The following is a 20,973-nucleotide window of genomic DNA, read 5'->3' as shown; positions in this document are numbered from 1 at the left end:
CTGGAGGGGCAGAGCATCGCCCCCTGGTGGGCAGAGCGTCGCCCCCTGGTGGGCATGCCGGGTGGATCCCGGTCGGGCGCATACGGGAGTCTGTCTGACTGTCTCTCCCTGTTTCCAGCTTCAGAAAAATGAAAAAAATAAATAAATAAATAAAATAAAAAAAATTAAAAAAAAAATGACTACAATAATACATTTTATTTTGTAAGAATTTTTTTTCTTTTTTCTTTTTTTTTTTTTTTGAAGCTGGAAATGGGGAGAGACAGTCAGACAGACTCCCGCATGCGCCCGACCGGGATCCACCCGGCACGCCCACCAGGGGCAACGCTCTGCCCACCAGGGGGCGATGCTCTGCCCCTCCGGGGCGTCGCTCTGTTGCTACCAGAGCCACTCTAGTGCCTGGGGCAGAGGCCAAGGAGCCACCCCCAGCGCCCGGGCCATCTTTGCTCCAATGGAGCCTTGGCTGCGGGAGGGGAAGAGAGAGACAGAAGAAAGGAGGGGGGCGGGATGGAGAAGCAAATGGGCGCTTCTCCTATGTGCCCTGGCCGGGAATCGAACCCGGGTCCCCCGCACGCCAGGCTGACGCTCTACCGCTGAGCCAACCGGCCAGGGCCAAAATTTTTGTTTTTTAATTGAGAGGAAGGGAGATAGAAAGACAGACTTCTGCAAGCGCCCTGACTGGAATGCACCCAGCAGCCCCCATCTGGGACTGATGCTTGCTCAACGTAATCAATTTTAGCATCTGAGTCTGATGTGCTTGGACCAGCCGAGCCATCATCCAGGGCCAACGCTAAAACCAATCCAGCCATTGGCTGTGGGAGGGGAAATGGAAGAGGAGGGGGAGAGGCAGAGGGAAGGGGAGGGAAGCAGATGATTGCCTCTCCTGTGTGTCCTGACTAGGAATCAAACCTGGGACATCCATACATTGGACTGTCACTCTAGCCACTGTGCCAACTGGCCAGGGCCTGTAAGATTTTTTAACACAATAAGAAAAGGAACAGTGATAAAGTGTATTCCACTCAATTATTTAAAAAATCCAAGTCACTATATATTTGCTATACACAGACTTATGTATAATTATATACAATAAAAATGCAATGCTGTGTGTTCCATTTGATAACCTGCCTTTTTTCACTTGCTCATTTACCACACTTTTTCCATGTCTTTTATAACAGCTTACTGGGATATAATTCACATCCCATACAATTTACTCATCTAAAGTGTACAATTCAATGGTTTGCAGTATAGTCACAGAGTTGTGTCACTGTCACCACAGTCAATTTTAAAACTTTTTTTTTTTTTCTGAAGCTGGAAACGGGCAGAGACAGTCAGACAGACTCCTGCATGTGCCCGACCGGGATCCACCCGGCACGCCCACCAGGGGCGACGCTCTGCCCACCAGGGGGCAATACTCCGTGACCAGAGCCACTCTAGCGCCTGGGGCAGAGTCCAAGGAGCCGTCCCCAGCGCCCGGACCATCTTTGCTCCAATGGAGCCTTGGCTGCGGGAGGGGAAGAGAGAGACAGAGAGGAAGGAGGGCGGGGTGGAGAAGCAAATGGGCGCTTCTCCTATGTGCCCTGGCCGGGAATCGAACCTGGGTCCCCCGCACGCCAGGCCGACGCTCTACCACTGAGCCAACCGGCCAGGGCAATTTTAAAACATTTTAATCAGCCCCCAAAGATACCCTGCACCTCTTAGCTGTCACTGTCCATTTTGTGATTTTAAATAAAAACTGATAGCAGCATTCTCACTGGCCAACTAGTACCACATTGTATCAAATCAAAACACCATCAATTGCAAGATGCACCATTGTTTTATTTTCTGCTAAGAAAGAACACTCCCTGACAATTAACCCATGACACACACATCCTTATCACTTTCTTGTCACTTAGTAGTTATTGAAAGAGGACTTTTAGTCTTATTTGGACTTTTTTTCTTCTTTTTTTCGTGAGAGAGACAGAGAGGGGCAGACAGAGAGGAAGGGAGAGAGATGAGAAGTATCAATTCTTCGTTGCTGCACCTTAATTGTTCATTGATTGCTTTCTCATATGTGCCTTGACTGGAGTTCACACTGTGCCACTTTCCTTGATCAACCAACCAATTTTAGCACCTGAGGTTGACTGAGCCAGTGACCCCTTGCTCAAGCCAGAAACCTTGGGCTCAAGCCAGCAACCATGAGGTCATGTCTATGATCCCATGCTCAAGCCAGTGATCCTGTGTTCAAGCTGGTGAACCTGTGCTCAAGCTGGCAACCTCAGGGTTTCGAACCTGGGTCCTCTGCATCCCAGGCCAATGCTTTATCCACTGTATCACCACCTGGTCAGGCTGGATATATTTCTTACCAGCATTACACATAAATAACTCAGTGGATGTAACAGTATGAACACCCATGACCAAATTCACATAGGCACAAGAATGACAGTTACGCATAAGACATATCCTGATCTCAAGGATCTTAAGACATTAAAAAATACTCACCCTGGAACCAATGATGTCCAATATTATAGAGCAGGGGTCGGAAACCTATGACTCGCGAGCCAGATGTGGCTCTTTTGATGGCTGCATCTGGCCTGCAGACAAATCTTTAATAAAAAAAAATAATGTTAAAAATATAAAACATTCTCATGTATTACAATCCATTCATTTCCTACCGCTCATGTTCATGGTTGTGGGTGGCTGGAGCCAATCACAGCTGTTCTCTGGGACAACACCAAATTTTTATTGGATAATATGTAACGTACACGGGTCGTTGTATGGCTCTCACGGAATTACATTTTTTTTTTTTGTATTTTTCTGAAGCTGGAAACGGGGATAGACAGTCAGACAGACTCCCGCATGCGCCCGACCGGGATCCACCCGGCACGCCCACCAGGGGGCGACGCTCTGCCCACCAGGGGGTGATGCTCTGCCCACCAGGGGGCGACTCTCTGCCCACCAGGGGGTGATGCTCTGCCCCTCCGGGACGTTGCTCAGTCGCGACCAGAGCCACTCTAGCACCTGGGGCAGAGGCCAAGGAGCCATCCCCAGCGCCCGGGCCATCTTTGCTCCAATGGAGCCTCTCGGCTGCGGGAGGGGAAGAGAGAGACAGAGAGGAAGGAGAGGGGGAGGGGTGGAGAAGCAGATGGGCGCTTCTCCTGTGTGCCCTGGCCGGGAATCGAACCCGGGACTTCTACACGCCAGGCCGATGCTCTACCACTGAGCCAAGCGGCCAGGGCCTCACGGAATTACATTTTAAAATATGTGGCGTTCATGGCTCAGCCAAAAAGCTTCCCGTCCCCTGTTGTAGAGTATGGAGGGAACCTGGCTACAAAACAGTGGAAGTTAACTCCAATAACATAGGCAGGGAAGCAATTGTGGGAAGGACAGTTCACTGAATCAGTGCTGGAGACCTAGGCTTAGACCCGGAACAGATTGGCAACCCGGAGCGCAACTGTCCTAACGCATCCTTCAGGAAGAGTCTGCTCAGGGGACCCGCTGCTCTGAACAAGCTCTGCTGTACCCACATCTCTGCATCAGTCCTTCAAGGGCCAAAGCCCTGGGCAAGAGCTTCCTAAGGGCCAAAGCTACAACTTCACCACCAGGGTCTGGCCTTCAACCTAACTGGGGAGTGTCCTCCCTCCCTTCTCGACTGAACAGCCAAAAAAACTACAAATATCTCCCAAATGGATGTCTGCATGCCCATTTCCATCAGCCACACAGTTTCCTCTGAGTAGATTAGCGCCAGCTGGTTTGTACACAAAGATGAAGAAAACAAAAGTCCAGAGACAGCGCCAAAGGGGTCAAAATTCAGAGCTAAGCACGCACTCCGGGTTTTTTTTGTTTTTTTTTTTTTCATTTCTCTGAAGCTGGAAACGGGGAGAGACAGTCAGACAGACTCCCGCATGCGCCCGACCGGGATCCACCCGGCACGCCCACCAGGGGCGACGCTCTGCCCACCAGGGGGCGATGCTCTGCCCATCCTGGGCGTCGCCATGTTGAGACCAGAGCCACTCTAGCGCCTGGGGCAGAGGCCACAGAGCCATCCCCAGCGCCCGGGCCATCTTTGCTCCAATGGAGCCTTGGCTGCGGGAGGGGAAGAGAGAGACAGAGAGGAAAGCGCGGCGGAGGGGTGGAGAAGCAAATGGGCGCTTCTCCTGTGTGCCCTGGCCGGGAATCGAACCCGGGTCCTCCGCACGCTAGGCCGACGCTCTACCGCTGAGCCAACCGGCCAGGGCCGACTCCGGGGTTTTTATGTGCAGCCGGAATGTTGTTCTCTGTGGGGTCTCAGCCAACCGTGTAGTAGAAGTATAGAAGTGTAGTATAATAATAGTAACTAGCCATTATGGAGCGCCTGGCACACATGTACGCTCTGGTAGTGATTCCTTCGGTCCTTACAGTATTCAGTAGGAAGTCTGCCTCTGGGCTTGAGTCCTGATCCTGTGACTTTGGGTGAGTTCCCTTTGCCTCTACCCACCTCAGTTTCCTGAAGTGTAAAAGAAGACCCTAGCCATGTCCATGCCGGAGGGCTGTCGAGGTTTCAAATGGAGTGATTTGGGTAAAGAGCTCACAGGCGGGCTCAGGCAGTGCTGCTGGTGTTAGCTCTCCTGTGGAGGTAAACTGAGGGAGGAAGAGAGGGGCGCGTGATTCCCCGGCAGGTCCCTCGTGATCATTTGCAGGACCCTTCCTTGCAGGTGGATGAAATCCTGGGGGACCAGCCGACTGCCAAGGAGCAAGTGTTTGCTGCACTGAAGCAGTTCGCAGCCGAGCCGCGGGTGGAGGACCTGGTGTGGGCGCTCACCCTGGCCCTGCCCCATGAGGCCCGAGGACCTCTCCTGGACAACCTCAGGTACCTCAGTGTGGGGCGGGATGGGCAGGCAGGGTGTGTCGGGCTCAGGGGTGTCCACTGTCCCACCGCCACTCCAGGCACACTCGCTGCTGGATGGCCTGCTCCTGAGCTGGACCCCAATACCCCTTTAGCCCCAGAACAAAGGTGGGCAGTGACCCTGAGAAGGGTGCCTGTTGGATGCCAGGGCATCACTTTGGGAAGGAAAGGGCTGCTCACTGATGGGCGGGGACAGGCGCGGAGGGGACCCGCCTCCTGATCTGAAGTCAGAGCCTGCCCTGCTCTAGCCCCAAACCCAGATCACAGAAATCAACAGGATACCCAGGCAGTCTTAGTCCTGTACTGAGACAGAGCAGTGGCACAGTGGGAACTCCAGGGTTGTGCCGTATGGATTCCTGTCACCTGGGTCCTAGAGTATGCTCTTCTCTGCCCTTTGACAATGATGCCAGCTGTGTGTCAGGTCCTCACCAGGACCCTAGCAGGGGTCCCCAAACTTTTTACACAGGGGACCAGTTCACTGTCCCTCAGACCATTGGAGGGCCGCCACATACAGTGCTCTTCTCACTGACCACCAATGAAAGAGGTGCCCCTTCTGGAAGTGTGGTGGGGGGCCGGATAAATGGCCTCAGGGGGCCGCATGTGGCCCGCTGGCCATAGTTTGGGGAAGTCTGCCCTAGAAGAACACTCTCTGGCTGAATCCTGCAGCGCTATTATTATTCCCATTTCACAGAGGCAGACTGAGGCTCAGAGAGGTTAAGAGGCTGGTCCAAAGTCACACAGCAAGTGAGTGGCAGGCACGGGAATGTGAACTTGGTCAGCTGTGCACTTCTGCTGTTCTGTTCAGCTTTGAATCCTCTGAGTTTATTCTTCAGAAAAATACAATAAAATCCCCCCTGGTGGGTCCACACCTGGAGTGGCCAGGGAATCTCCTGCGCCCCCTCCCTCCCTTCCCGCCGGGGCACCACTGCCCTGCCCTGCCCAGCTTTCAGCAGGCCCCCGGGCCTGAGTGCTGCGCTCCCTGCTCGGATCCTGCGGGACTTTCTCTTCCCACCCTGCCTCCGGAGTCTGCGACTGCTCCCCTATCCCCACCCCTCCCCCTTCCCGGACTCAACCCGCCCCCCTCCCCTCGCTGCCATTCACCCCGCAGCCTGCCCCTCCCTCTGGGCCTGGCCAATGTCAGGGAAGGGGTTGGCCACCCCCCTCCCGCCCCAAGACCCGGCGGGCGCAGCGTCTCGGCTCTGCAGCGGAGCACAGAAGGCCACCGAAAGAGGCCAGCCACCATGAGCTGCCTGGGGTGAGTTAGGGGCCTGCCCCTTGCTGAGAAAAATCCCGAGAGGGGGAAAAAAAAAAAGTTATTTCTGGAGCCGAATTTGCAGTGAAGACGTTGTGCGCGCGCTGAGGGCTCCCTGGGGAAGTGATGGATAGGCAGACCCCAACCCCGCCCCTCTCCACCCGCGCTGGGCCAAGGGCGAGGGCGAGCGGGTTGTCCCTGGGAAGTTGGCGCGCAGCTCAGGACTGCTAGCAGCCGGACTCCGCTGGAGGCCCTCTCGAGGGCCCCTCATCTCCCTTTGGTGCTACCCCAGCTTCTGTCCCTGCCGCCTGTGCCAGGCCAGCCTGTCTGCCTCCCGGGACAGCCCCCACGCCTGCCTTTTCCACCCGCAGCGGGTAGCGGGTCAGGACGAGCCGGGGTGGGGGCGGCGCCCCCTGGGACGCGCCCGATTTAGAGCCCGGGCAGCGGGAACCCTGGACACTTGGGGATGCCCGTTCCCGCCGCATATCCCCCGGGGCGCTGCTGGGGAGGATGAAACAGCAGCAGCCTCTGTTGTCTGCACGAGTCAAGTGCGACAGGAAAATTGGGAAGCTGCTGGAGGAGGGGGCGGGGCCCAGCTGGGCTCCGCTGGGAGAGGGGTACCCTGGCAGTGTGGCTTCAGCCACCTCCACCCCACCTCCCCAGCCCCCCAGCCCCAGGCCCTGGTGGCCCAGGGAGGCAGCAATCCCCCTGCAGCACGTTCCCAAAAGAGTTCAGGCGGGCATGAAGAAGTCACAGGCACAGTTATCTGTGATTCCAAGCGCTGAGTGCCAGCAGAGACAGCTGAGGGCTGAACCGTCAGGGGGCAATCAGGGCAGGCTTCTCCGAGGAGGCAGCTGGTGCCAGTCTGGGGCTCAAAGGGTGGGGTCTGGCACTGTGTACTGTGGAGGTGGGAAGACAGTTCCCAAGAGGTGTTCATCAGGGACACCTTGAGCATGTAGCCACAGGAGTGGACCCTTGAGCACCAAAGTAAGGGCAGTGCCACACAGGCCTACAGGTACCAAACTCAGTGTACCCAACAGTGCCTGGCTGTGAACCATCCCACACGGGAGGAAGGGCCATGAAGAACTCCAGGGGTCTTGGGGACCTCCCCTCCCCCATCAATGAGAGACAAGGTTTAAATGAGAGGTTGAGCAACAAAGGATAGCTGTAAAGGGGTGTGTGTGTGTGTGTGTGTGTGTGTGCGTGTGTGTGTGTGTGTGTGTGCGTGTGTGTGTGTGTGTGTGCGCGCGCGCGCGCGCGCAAGCATGCATGGGTGTTCAAAAGAAAAGCTGGCACCCACCCAAATCACTTCAAGGCCTCCAAGCATGGTCCCAGTGGCCAAAACAGAAGGCTTGGGGAGAAGGGAGAAGGAGCAGTAGCCACTAGCCCCGTGTCACTATTTAAAATTAAATTGAGTGAAAATTAGATTACATTTTAAATTCAGCGTCCTAGTCTCACTAACCACAGTTCCAGTGCTCAATACTCACACCTGGCTGCTGGCAACCATAGAGACTGGGCACAAGCACGTCACCACAGGACGTTCTCCAGGCCAGCACTGCTGAGAAGGGGAGAGGTTCAGGTCAGTGGCAGCAACGTCAGCAAAGGGTCTCATCTTCCTTTACAACTGGCAGCTAATCCTGTGGCTTCGAAGCCTAATTTGGGTCTGTCCCCAAAGGGATTCCAGTTTGATGAAGTGAGGAAACAGCTTTCTAATTAGGACAGGACAGGCAGTCTGGAAAGTGTGACGTGGTTAGGAGGGAACAGGAAAGCTGAGTCCGCTTTGTAGTGGACTAGTGTTTCAGAAAATAGGGAAGGAGAGGAAGGGGCAGGCACTGGGGTCAGGGGGGGACAACGGAAGTGGTGGGGGAAGCTGGAATTTGGAATTCCGACAGACCTACCTTGAACCCCAAGTCCACTTACTGCCTGTGCGACCTTGAGCCGGTTCATTGACCTCTACTGTTTATCTGTAAAAGGGGGTTGGTAACACCTACAGGTCCCCAGCAGGGTTCTTAGTAGGAAATCACATAAATGAACTCGGCCACCTGCAAGCAGAAAAAAAGATTACTAAATTTATTGGGATGCTACATTTACTGGTTAATAAAATTATATAGGTTTCAAGCATACAATTCTATGCTACATCATCTATATATTGCAGAGATTTTCAACCGGTGTGCCATGAGACTTTTTAAAACATGCCATACTTGACTATTTAGTCAGAGGTACTGACCTCTTTTCCCTTAGATTGTCAAATTAAAAAAAAATGACATCAGCCAGCACAACAATAACCATCTGGTGTGAATGAATCAAAATTATACCGAAATTTTTTTTTGTCAGATCAGCAAAAAATATATTTTTGTGTGTGCCACAGAATGTTAGTGATTAGTTTATGTGTGTCCTGAGATGAAAAGGGTTGAAAACCACTAGTCTGTTGCCTTGTGTGTTTACCACCCAAGCAGAAAGGACATTAGTGGAGAATTTGGGGGTGGCGTGTGAGGGAACACCTGCACCTCCTTTACCCTCTTCTGCTGTAACAAGTGTCAGGGACACGGCACTACAGAGTTATTGGGAGAATTCTATGAAACTGTGTAACTGGCAGTGCCAGGCATACATACTCAATCAGCGCGGCTTCCCCCACGACAGTCTCTCTCTCTCTCCCTAGAGCAGCGTCTCAGCCATGGCATTCCTGACATTTTGGGCCCAACGATTCTCTGCTGTATGGGGATGTTCTGGTAGCCTAGTTCACTCCCAGTTGTCATTTTGTGATCACCAAAACTGTCTCCAGACAATGCCAAACATCCCCCAAGGGGCAACCTCGGCTGTGATTGAGAACTACTACCCTAGGGCCACCTTTTTTTGGTAGAGTGTTCTCACAGGGGCAGGCACTTCAGGGAAGGCCAGCTGTTGCCTGACCCCTGGTCGCCCCGTGCTGCCTTGAGTCATTTGACCAGATGTACCAGCTGCTGACCCCTTCTGTACCTTCTTCACTGGCCCCAAGACAGTGTGTGCCCTGCCGGCCGTGTCTGGATTTGAGCGCGCGCATTTGCTTTGTGCTGGCTTCTCCTTGATCCACACAGCAAGGTGGACAGTGCTTATAGGCTCCAGGCAGGCCTGGGTCTAAATGCTGGGGCGTTGCAGCTCCTGCAGGTCCGTCAGAAATGGCCCTATCATAACAGGACAGCTGTGGCCCTGTGGGTGCCAGGGAGCCGTGCTCACAGTGAGGGTGTTTAGACATCTCTCTCCCTGGCAGGACTGAGGGCAGGGCTTTAGGAGGACACGGCCGTGGCTTCCTGCTGCTACAGAGGAGAAAAGCAGCCTGAGAGGTCACCGCAGGTGGCGGCTGCCTTGCTGGGGTCAGCAATGTGGGGCTGAGGGGTGTTGGGCAGCATGGCCTGGGCAGAGGACCAGAGAGAGACTGATGGTCGGGTCTGCAAGGTCCTCCCCGTGACGGGCTGCAGGACCCCGCAGGCAGGACCGTGTCAGTGTTCCCCTAGTGACTGGGACAGGGGCAGAGTCCTGGGCAGTTCCAGCCTGTCTGGGTGGTGACTGCCTCCAGTGAGGAGAGAGCCTTGTGCTGATGTCCCCTGTTGAGTATGCCCCCAGGGAGCCCCTCTCCAGGATGCCCGGGGGCTGGCTCCAGGACAACTACCAATCCTTCCTGGCCTGCAATCGGGACTCTGACCCGTGAGAAAGGACAATGCCTAGCGTCTGCTCCTGCTCTGACTTCCAGGGAGCAGCAGGCTCAGAGCCCGGGGAACAGCCCGGAGCTCCTCTCCTGTCATCTGTCTCCTCCCCTCTCCCAGTAGGACACACCCACCTCAGTGAGGTCCGCCCTTCACCCACCCACTCACTCACCTGGGAGCTGCCGACCTGGTGGCCTCCTTCTCGCTCCACTCACCCACCAGGTCTCATCCGCTCTCCTTCCTCGGCCTTTAGAATCTAAACATTTGTCCCATCCCAACACCCTTCCCTGTCCTCCTCCCGACATCACCCCTCCCCTGGTGTACCAGCACCTCTCCTTTAATCCTTTAGGCCTTCCCATGGCTCCCACCAGTCTGTCTCAGTGCCCTCTCAGCCGCTGACACTGGCATTCAGGCCCCCCCCCCCACTCTGGCCTCTTCTCTGTTGGAGCTTGTCCCTCGGATAGGTGGGAGAGGGGGCTTCCTCTTGCTGGCCTCAACTCCTGCTGAGCCACCCTGAGGCCCAGCGCAGTGGTCACCCTCTCCGGAAAGCCTTCCCATGCTCTACAAAAGACAGTCTTCGGAGATGTCGGGTTCCTTCTCACTGCAGTGGGTGTTGGGGACTCGCTAACTATGCGGGAAACCCGTGCGTCGCAGCCCGAGATCGGAGGCTCGGAGGCGAGGCGCCCGGGAGGAATTAATTGAGGGGGCCGACAGGAAACAGCGTGACAGCTCCGAACCGCCCCAGATCCCGGGGAGCTAGCTGAAGGGTACCCCCGAAGGGACAGAGTGGGGCGGGGCGGGGCGGGGCGGGGCTACCCGAGAAGGGGCGGACGCGGGGCCGCGGGTTCGGCTGTTCCGGGCGGGGCGGTGTGCGCTGGCCGGCCAGAGGCTGGAGGAGTAGCGGCGCCCTCTCTTCGCTCGCGGGCTCCTCTACCCTCTGCCGTCGGCACCTGTTTCGCCGCCGTCGCCGGCTCCAGATGGGGAAGGACCAGGGCTTCTCCCGGCACTTTCGGTAGTTTTCCCATCGCGACCCCGCCCCCCGGGAACCGTGCGCCCTGGGCGCCAAGGTCTCGCCTCCGGTCAACCTGCGAGTGGGTGGGGCTGGGGCACTAAAGGGCTTCCCTGCCCTTGGTGGGCACCCGCCGTGCCTAGCTAGTGCCCGGGAGCTGGGGAAGGTGGACATAAACCGGGAGGATACCAGGGGCGAGCTCCCCGCGTTGGGCGCCGGGAACCCGTGCGCTGCCCTAGGGGCTGGGATTGGGATCCGGAACTAAGGGCTGGGATTGAACAGCCCTCTTTCCTTCCTATGACTGCGCTGGTCTAGGAAACGGAACAGAGGGGACTGTGGTGGGCAGAGAAGACCCTAGGCGAGGGCAGCCCCTGGGAGGAACCCGGACATGCCTTTAGCCAGGCAGAGAGAACAGAACTGACCCTGACTGCAGCTCATTGTATGGCCCGGGAAGACTCCTGTGGCCTCAGAGAAGCCCGTTGGCATAGCAAGGACCTGAGAGCCCTGGGGCAGCCATAGCCAGCGTGTCAGGATCAGAGGGGCAGTGATGGGCCACAGTGGGCCATGAGTCCCCACTGGGCATGGCTCTGCTGTGAGAGTCGATTCAAAGCAGACCCAGTGCTGGGATGCCAGGGCTGCACTGAGCCATGTGGAGGGCCCACACAGCAGCAGGAAGGGCATCTGGCTCACTTGGCCTCCAGCTCAGCCCCGAGGACGCCAATCAGGGAAAGGGCTACCCGACTTTCCCCCACCTATGTATGCACTTGGCGATCCATCCTGGTTCCCATGGGGGGGGGGGGGCAGGCAGGGCCTTTTCTAATTGTTGCTGGAGGGTAGAACTGGAATGGTCATCTGGCCCCTGCCCAGGTTGGACCCCAGGCTGATGCCTTCTGGAGCCCAGAGTCTGAGGTGGATGGACTCTGGCTTGTCCTCTCTCCTTTGTCTGAGCACGAGGCATGTGGGGGGTGCGGGAGAGTGTGGGGAGGTGCACAGGCCGGGCAGATGGAGGTGTCAGGCTCCAGAGACCTGGAGTGACCATCTGGGGAATGAGACCAAGGCTCTAGATCTTTTGGGAATTGCTGTGGGTAGCAAGGATGAGCGGATCAAGCAAAGATGCTTCTGGCAGAGTTGAATAGGCCATTCATTCTGGCCTCCCGGTCTCCTGGGACATCCAGGAGCAGAGTTTGGGGGGGTGTCCTGCTGCACCTCCCTCATGAAGGTCCACACCCCTTCCCTCCCAGCAGGCAGCTATTCTGCCCACCTGGCCTTATTAATCCTACCCTCCCCCAAAGTCTAGGGAACTGAGTGGGGGGCCCCCTGGGTGATTTCCGAGGAGTTGTATTTCATCTGGTGGCAATGCCACCAGCCCTTCCCCACCATGCCCTTGGTACTCGCTCCTGGTACAAAGAACAGGGAAGGAGACTGGGATGCAGCCAGGGAGGCCTTGCTAACAACCAGATCTTCAGGGGCCTTTAACAGAGCCCTGCCACAGAGCTGAGGCCCAGAGGCTGGGCTTCCACCCCAGCTGTGCCAAGGGCCAGCTGCATTAACCCTGCAAAGTTACAGACCCTCGGAAACCTCTGCTATGGACCGAGGAGTCCACCTGAATGGGAACTGCTACCATCACTCAGAGGTGTGGTTGGACCACTGGTGGCAGCCGCACCCCTGTTTACTGAGTCACTGAGTCCCTCCAAGGTGTTGATCCTGGCCGGTCATTGTGGCTCAAAGCCGAGCTGCCGACCCAGCCCTCAGAGAGCTTGGTCACCAAGGAGCCATTCCCTGGTGTGGACCCGCACATGAGGGACCATGAGAGCCTCCCCTACCCCCGCTTCTTCTCACCACTTCCAGATGACTTTTCTGAGAGCAGGAGCTACCATGGCCTCAGCTTTGAGCCCAGTGCCTGGCTGGCCCAGATCATAGGGACGTACTCCAACATGGAGGGTTAAACTGAAAAAAGCCAATGTTGGGTGTTGAAGGGCAGATTAGTTTAGCTAAGGGAGCAGAGCATGTACCTGGCAGGGGCAACATCGTGGGGAAAGTGAGAGGCAGGACTGGAGGCGGTGACCCGGGCACCTTCTGAGTAGGCAGCCTACGAGCCTGCTGGCCAGAGAAGCACGCAGGAGAGCTGGGGGTGTGATGGAGGTCTTCTGGTGGGAGCCTGACTAGGCTGGGTTGTGCCTTCAGTTTTCTCCAGCCGAGGTGCCTGGAGTCAGGCAGGACGAAGGTGGGTAGTGGGCTCCCTGGCTGGGGCTTGGCCTGGCAGGACAAGGGCATAATACAAGAGAGAGGGGAGAGGCCAGAGAAAAGAGAAGCAGGAGGAGAATGGGACCGTGGCTTTCGGGGACGCTGAGGTCTCCCGGAGACTGGAGGAATAATGGGGACAGTCTGAGACTGGGGTGCCGGCTGCTGAGTCCCCCACCACCCTGAGAAGAGGGCGGAGAGCCAAGGGCAACGCCGACCAGGAGGCGCCTTAGGGCCGCAGTTTGCGGCGATCGGGACAGGACACGGTCTGCGAGCGCGCCCCGACTTAACTGGCCTCCCCGGCAGGATCTTCATCCCCAAGAAGCACCGGGCGCGCTTCGACGAGGTGGTGTCGCAGGGTTTGCTGGGCAAGCTGTGCCGCGCTCGCCGGGCTCAGAGCGCGCAGCGGCTGCGCCGGAGCCGCAGCGAGGAGCGGCCGGAGCGCCTCCTGGTGTCCACGCGCGCCAGCGCCGCCCCGCGCCGCCCGGACGAGCCACCTCCACGCAAGGCCGCCTCGCTGCTGGGCGGCCACGCGGGCTCGGGGGGCGCGCGCAGGTATCCAGGGCGGGGGCACGGGCTGTGGACGCCTCCTGGTCGGTGGATGGGCAGAGGGGTGGAGAGTGGGGCGGAGGGGTGGACACCTGGCGGCGAGGGTGGTGGGGGTGGATGGCTAGGTTGGGGTGGTTACAGTGAACAGGACATTTCCGTCCCGGTGTCCCCCAGCCTCCTTGCCCCTGAGCAGAGCACGCTACCCACTCCCACCCAGTGCCTTCTTTATCCCCAGGACTGTACGAGTCTACAAGGGCAACAAGAGCTTCGGCTTCACGCTGCGCGGCCACGGGCCAGTCTGGATCGAGTCTGTCCTGCCTGGTGAGGGGTGGGCGAGTTGCCCAGGATGGGGTGAAGGACCTCATGAAGCCGCTGCTCAGCGGTCCCCCGCCCCCTCTGCAAACCTCATGTCGCCGGAGTCCTCTGAGTGTCTCAGAGCAGCATATCCAAATCATCCATCTGCCGAGTTGGGGCAAACACCGCCCAAGTTCAGGGTCACCCCTGAGCCAAATGAACCAAGTTCTCCACCCGGACCTTTCCTGTGTCCACAGGGAGGGCTGGGCCACTTCCAGGAACAGGCAGCCAGAACAGAGCTGCTGTCTGCCTAGTGGCACCCCAAACAGCATTCCCTGTGCACTGGGCACCTGCCAGGCAGGCCAGAGCAGAGAGGCAACGGGGCTCTCTGGGCCTCTACGGGTTATCTAGTCCCCTCAGTCTGGACCCTCTCCTCCTCCCACCCAGCTCACTCCCTCTTGCTCCTGGAAAGGTCACATCATGAAGAAGGCAGAGTAGGGATTCCTCTTCTTGTCCTTCTAGTGTGTGTGTGTGTGGGGGGGGGGGGGACTCCTGTCTTGCTGAGGCAGCCCATTCCAATGTGGAAGGTCCTGGGGGATAGAAGTGTCTCCTGGCACTGAATTGAATTCTCTCCTCTTGTGACCACCCACAGGACTGTGTCAACTGCCTCTTCTCCAGCTGTTAGATTCTGGGTTAGGTCTGACCCTCAGGGACATGGAGGCAGAGTGAGAAATAGCTGCTCCCTTACATTTAAAAGGCAGATTTTTATCATTCAGGTAGGGTGAGGCCAACAGACCAGGAGCTCGTGGCCATTGAAAAGGTAGTTTGTTACTCACAGTTTCCAAGAGGAGGGGGCTTAGGCCAGGCCATGCAGGGCTACTCATGGGAAGCACACGGTGGGTCAGGACAGGAAGTGGAGGGACCCAGGGGAAGAGGTGGACAAGAGCCCTTCCTGGGGTTTCTGTGGGAAGAAGTGGGCAAGGCAGGGTGAACAGGCTTAGGACTAGCTAGTGTGAATAACTATTCTGGGCCCAGGGTCTGCCCTAGTTGTCTGGTACCAGGCCCTGGGTGGTGAGGGCAAGTGCTCAGTGTCTGAGAGCCGGAAGAGGAGGAGCTCAGTGGGCATGGGCTCAGGATTGGGAGGTTTGCATGTGAAAGGCCGGCTTGCAGACCAGTCATTGGCTCTCTCTAGGCGAGCCCAGGGAGGGACACTAAGTCCTCCAGTGTCAGCAAAGCCTAAAAAAATGTGATGAATATACCATGTTTGCCAGCCTGAAGGACTGCCTCTCTTTGGGCAGATTTGTTTCCTCCAGGTGACAAAGGCACAGAGGACTGACTCTATTACGTGGACCTTCAGATGAGGGCCCAAGAGCAGTGTCTAGAGTGCCCCTCCCCCGGGGGTGCAGAAGCTGTGAAATGCTGCTCTCAAGACCTCCTTTGTTTCAGCTCTTCTCCAACATCTCAGGGCAGACCGGTGGTCCACGCTGCCCTACTCCCTGCTTAGAGCAGCTGAGAGCAAAGAGGCACTGGGTCTCATGTGGGCACCGCTGGCCTATTTTGGCTCTCTTCTGCCACCGTCCCATACCCACCTGTGGAACAGGAGTGAGCCCTGCCCCGCTGACCAACACGCCCTCTCTTCTCGCCTCCAGGGAGCCCGGCTGACAATGCTTCCCTTAGGTCCGGTGACCGGATCCTCTTCCTCAATGGGCTGGACATGAGGTCAGAGGCTATTGGGGACCCCAGAGCTTGGTGGTGGACTGTCCCCCAAAACTGCTGCCTCCTGGGACCTCCAGGCTATGGTCCTGATCTCCTCTGACCAGTTGGTCCCAGGGTCTGTCCCTCATCCTCTGGGAACTTTTGAATCTACTCTCCCGCCTTAGCTAGGACATCAGTTCATCCTTCCAACCAGAAAACACCCCAGTTCCATGCAGAATTCAAAGTCTTGCCCTTCAGGGGAGCCCTGCCTGGGGCTGACATGGGTGTGAGCCCTTCTGTGCCCAGAAGTGTCCAGCAGGCCCTGGGCCGAGAGCTTCTTCTGCAGAGATTAACGAGCAGGAGAGCAGTGCCCTGGCTTCTGCTTGTGGCACAGCTGGGGACTTGCAATGTGGCCTCTGCGGGCGGGACAGGGAGGTCTGGTAGGTGGCTGTGGACAGGGCTCATCCCAGCCAGGCCCCCCCTGGGCCATCTCTGCTTGGCAGGAACTGCTCCCACGACAAGGTGGTGTCCATGCTGCAGGGCAGCGGTGCGATGCCCACGCTGGTGGTAGAAGAGGGGCTCGTCCCATTCGCCAGCGGTGAGACCCCCCACTGCCACAGAGACCCCAAGGGGCCCTTCTGCTCTGCCCCAGACCCACAGCATTCCTCCCCAGGTGGTGCTGTGGGATCCAGTGGGACTACTACCTCAAGGACCCCACCCAGGCTGTCCCTCTAACCCCATCCCCAGCTGCGGGCTGCAGACATGCCACCCAATGCATGGTGCCGTGCAACCACCCCCCAGCTCAGGAAGGTCCCCTGGCCTGGGGATACTGGGTCACCTGTGCCTCTCCTGCCTGTGGCCCTGCAGATTCTGATTCTTTGGATTCCCCCAACCCGTCGTCAGCGCTCACCTCCCTGCAGTGGGTGGCGGACATCCTGCCCTCCAGTATCCGCGTGCAGGGGAAGACGTTCAGCCAGCAGCTGGAGCACCTACTCACGCCTCCCGAGCGCTATGGGATCTGCCGGGCTCTTGAGAGCTTCTTCCAGCACAGGTGGCCCGGCCGGAGTGGCGCTGGGGACCTGCTCTGGGTGGGCCCCAAATCCGGCCCAGACTCACCATCGGGTCTCCCTGACTGAGCCTCCCCATCCCCCTTCTCCTGGGGGAGGTTCGGGGGAAAAAAAGTAGCAGATTGTACCAGGGTCCCCAAGGTGGGGACCGTTGGGCTGCCCCAGAACAAACCCTGCCTCTGAAACCTCCTAGCCACGTGACCCCGGGGCAAGTCACAGCCTTTTCTGTAAAGTGGAGCAGACAACGTTGAGGGTGGGACCCTCACAGGAACAGAAGTTCCAGTGTCAGCAAAGCCCCAAGATGCCAAACGCCTGAGGGCACTGTCCACCGGCCAGGCCCCTGGGGGGTTCGTTTGACATCTTTTTGCACCTCAGGGACTTCGTTTGACATCTTTTGCACCTCAGGGAAGGCAGGCTGTGATCATCACGCTCCTAGGTCCCTAGGGTTCATTGTCCTGGTCCATGCAAAGCTCCTCACTTGTTCATCCTTTTTTTTTTTTTTTTTTTCCATTTATTTTTCTGAAGCTGGAAACGGGGAGAGACAGACAGACTCCCGCATGCGCCCGACGGGGATCCACCCGGCACGCCCACCAGGGGGCGACGCTCTGCCCACCAGGGGGCGATGCTCTGCCCTTCTGGGGCGAAGCTCTGTTGCAACCAGAGCCACTCTAGCGCCTGAGGCAGAGGCCAAGGAGCCATCCCCAGCGCCCGGGCCATCTTTGCTCCAATGGAGCCTTGGCTGCGGGAGGGGAAGAGAGAGACAGAGAGGAAGGAGAGGGGGAGGGGTGGAGAAGCAGATGGGCGCTTCTCCTGTGTGCCCTGCCCGGGAATCAAACCCGGGACTTCTGCATGCCAGGCCGACGCTCTACCACTGAGCCAACCAGCCAGGGCCACTTGTTCATCCTTTTTGGTTTGTTTGTTTAAGGAGTTTCATTAAGACATGATTCCCGTGCCATACAATTCATCCATTGGAGTGTGAATTCAATGCGCTGGTTTTTAGTATATCCACAAATATGTACAACTATCACCACACTGAAATTTAGAACATTTTTGTCACCTCAGAAGGCACTCTGCCTCCTGTCGCCATCAGCCCCTCCCTCTTCCCTGCTCCTCCTCACCTTAAGGAACCACTAATTAATCTACTTTATGTCTTTATCATTTTCCTGTTCTGGACATTTCAACACAAACAGAACCGCACAGTGTGTGGACTTTTGTGTCTACTTCTTCCACCGAGACTGTTTTCAGCCTTCCTCCAAGTTACAACATCGACTTCATTTCTTTTTATGGCCAAATAATACTCCATTGTAGGGATAGAACACGCTCTGTCCATCCATCCATCGACAGTTAGGTGTTTCTACCTTTCATTCCCTTTCGCCCCAATCCCCTCTCTGTGTCCCCTTTCGCCCCAATCCCCTCTCTGTGTCCCCCCCGCTCCCGCCAAGTCTGTTGAGTTTAATGGGCACCCCTTTGTCTGAAGACGTTGAAAAGTGGGCGTGGCTGTTCCCTGCTATGTCTTTGTATTTCACATCACCGTTGTGCTATATACTGCATTCTGTGTCTGGCTTCTTTTTTTTTTTTTTTTTGTATTTTTCTGAAGCTGGAAACGGGGAGAGACAATCAGACAGTCTCCCGCATGCGCCCGACCGGGATCCACCCGGCACGCCCACCAGGGGGCGAAGCTCTGCCCACCAGGGGGCGATGCTCTGCCCACCAGGGGGCGATGCTCTACCCCTCCGGGGGCATAGCTCTGCTGCGACCAGAGCCACTCCAGCGCCTGGGGCAGAGGCCAAGGAGCCATCCCCAGTGCCCAGGCCATCTTTGCTCCAATGGAGCCTTGGCTGCGGGAGGGGAAGAGAGAGACAGAGAGGAAAGAGAGGGGGAGGGGTGGAGAAGCAAATAGGCGCTTCTCCTGTATGCCCTGGCCGGGAATCGAACCCGGGACTTCTGCACGCCAGGCCAACGCTCTACCACTGAGCCAACCTGCCAGGGCTGTGTCTGGCTTCTTTTATTTATTTTTTTTCCCCACCCAGTGCTCTGCATCTGGATCTGCCCACGTTTCTCTGCCGTACATTTAATACACTGTGTGTAGCTGCGGCCACATTACTGCAGATCGCAGCCACAGTCTCATCGGTTTCCTTTGCCCGTGACAGACACAGGGTTGCCTCCACTCTCTTCCATCACAGTAACATTGGGATGAACATCCATCTCTGTGCTCATTGTCCCACGGAGCTGTGCACAATTTATTGGAAATCTAGATCTAAGAGCAGAACTGCTGGATGGATGTTCGGGTATTTGTTTACCTAATTTGATGAGGCTGGGTCAAACCGCTTCCCAGAGCACCGTTTCCGCTCACACCAGCGGTGCCCACGGGCTCCCTCATCGCCGGGTCCTGGCCAACATGTGGCATTATCCAGCTTTCTGGGGTTTTTTTTTGTTTTGTTTTGTTTTGTTTTTGTATTTTTCTGAAGCTGGAAACGGGGAGAGACAGTCAGACAGACTCCCGCATGCGCCCGACCGGGATCCACCCGGCACGCCCACCAGGGGGCGACACTCTGCCCACCAGGGGGCGATGCTCTGCCCCTCTGGGGCATCGCTCTGCTGTGACCAGAGCCACTCTAGCGCCTGGGGCAGAGGCCAAGGAGCCATCCCCAGTGCCCGGGCCATCCCTGCTCCAATGGAGCCTTGGCTGCGGGAGGGGAAGAGAGAGACAGAGAGGAAGGAGAGGGGGAGGGGTGGAGAGGCAGACGGGCGCCTCTCCTGTGTGCCCTGGCCGGGAATCGAACCCGGGACCTCTGCACGCCAGGCCGACGCTCTACCACTGAGCCAACCGGCCAGGGCTAGCTTTCTGTTTTTGCTAGTCTTTTGGGCCATAAAGTGACAGCTTGGGTTTTGTTTTTTTAAATTATTAATTACTTTAAACATCCTCTAATATCCTTGTCCACTTTTTTTTTTCATTTCCTTTTTTCCTATAAATTATTTTTGTTAAAAAAAAATTATTTTTGTTTTGTTGGGCTTTTTGTTCTTGTTAATTTGCAAAAGTTCTTGGTTAATTTTGAACGTTGTCGCTATCACTTCCCACTGGTCATTTCTGTTATTACTGCTGTGATATATCTAATGCTAATGTGCCCAGGTTGTGCTTCTTTGAACGGGTATTCTTGGTTTTGTGTAATCAAATTCGTGCACATGGGGTTTCATGGCTTTGACTTTGAATTTTTGTTTTGAGAAGTTCTTCTCTGCCTCTCCTAGCTCAAAAGATACTTTCCTGCAATTCTCTTCTATTAACTTTTTATAATTTTATCTTGCAACTTTGGTCTTTCATCCACCTAGCGTTCATCTTTCAGCATGGTGTGAGGTGAGAATTCAGTTTCCCCTTTCCCATATAATGCAGAGACCAGCTAACTATTTCTATGAAGGGCTGGATAGTGAATACTTTCAGCGTTTGGGGCCAGTCTCCACCGAAACAATTCAAGTATGCTGTGGTAGCTTCCGAGCAGCCGCAGACAAACATAAAACAGGCATGGCCACGTCCCGGTAAAACTTTCTTTTTTTTTTTTTTTTTTTGTATTTTTCTGAAGCTGGAAACAGGGAGAGACAGTCAGACTCCCGCATACGCCCGACCGGGATCCACCCGGCACGCCCACCATGGGGCGATGCTCTGCCCACCAGGGGGCGATGCTCTGCCCATCCTGGGCGTCGCCATGTTGCGACCAGAGCCACTCTAGCGCCTGGGGCAGAGGCCACAGAGCCATCCCCAGTGCCCGGGCCATCTTTGCTCCAGTGGAGCCTTGGCTGCGGGAGGGGAAGAGAGAGACAGAGAGGAAAGCGCGGCGGAGGGGTGGAGAAGCAAATGGGCGCTTCTCCTATGTGCCCTGGCCGGGAATCGAACCCGGGTCCTCCGCACGCTAGGCCAACGCTCTACCGCTGAGCCAACCGGCCAGGGCCCCGGTAAAACTTTCTTTACGAAAACAGGTGGTGGGCCCGATTTTGGCCTATGGGCCGTCACTTGCTTGTCCCTGACACAGTGACTCTGCTTCCCCAACACACTCTCCATATGTTTCAGTCTTCACCACAGCTCTGTGCGGTAGATGTCCTTTTTGTCCCTATTTTTTTTTTTTTTTTTTTTTTTTTTTTTGTATTTTTCTGAAGCTGGAAACGGGGAGAGACAGTCAGACAGACTCCCGCATGCGCCCGACCGGGATCCACCCGGTACGCCCACCAGGGGCGACGCTCTGCCCACCAGGGGGCGATACTCTGCCCCTCCGGGGCATCGCTCTGCCGAGACCAGAGCCACTCTAGCGCCTGGGGCAGAGGCCAAGGAGCCATTCCCA

At 56.5% G+C, this 20,973-nt stretch overlaps 1 protein-coding gene across 2 annotated transcripts in view; it reads left to right on the top strand.

The window, feature by feature from the left end:
* The first annotated feature begins 6,099 nt into the window (after positions 1–6,099).
* The window catches only part of GRID2IP (Grid2 interacting protein), a 29,424-nt gene continuing 14,550 nt past the window's right edge, over positions 6,100–20,973 (top strand). Inside the window, exons 1-6 of one of the 2 annotated variants that reach the window (XM_066342294.1) lie at positions 6,100–6,113; positions 13,347–13,595; positions 13,825–13,910; positions 15,533–15,602; positions 16,082–16,176; positions 16,446–16,629. In XM_066342294.1, the coding sequence (XP_066198391.1) occupies positions 6,100–6,113; positions 13,347–13,595; positions 13,825–13,910; positions 15,533–15,602; positions 16,082–16,176; positions 16,446–16,629 (698 nt within the window). Of the gene's footprint in view, positions 6,114–10,767; positions 10,803–13,346; positions 13,596–13,824; positions 13,911–15,532; positions 15,603–16,081; positions 16,177–16,445; positions 16,630–20,973 lie in introns of those variants that run through there. The other variant, XM_066342293.1, reaches the window with a different exon arrangement.

This window comes from Saccopteryx leptura, chromosome 6 (assembly GCF_036850995.1).
Source record: "Saccopteryx leptura isolate mSacLep1 chromosome 6, mSacLep1_pri_phased_curated, whole genome shotgun sequence".
Classification (NCBI taxonomy): Eukaryota; Metazoa; Chordata; class Mammalia; order Chiroptera; family Emballonuridae; genus Saccopteryx; species Saccopteryx leptura.
The sequence above is the reverse complement of the archived record's forward strand: the minus strand, read 5'-3'. Positions and strand labels throughout refer to the sequence as shown.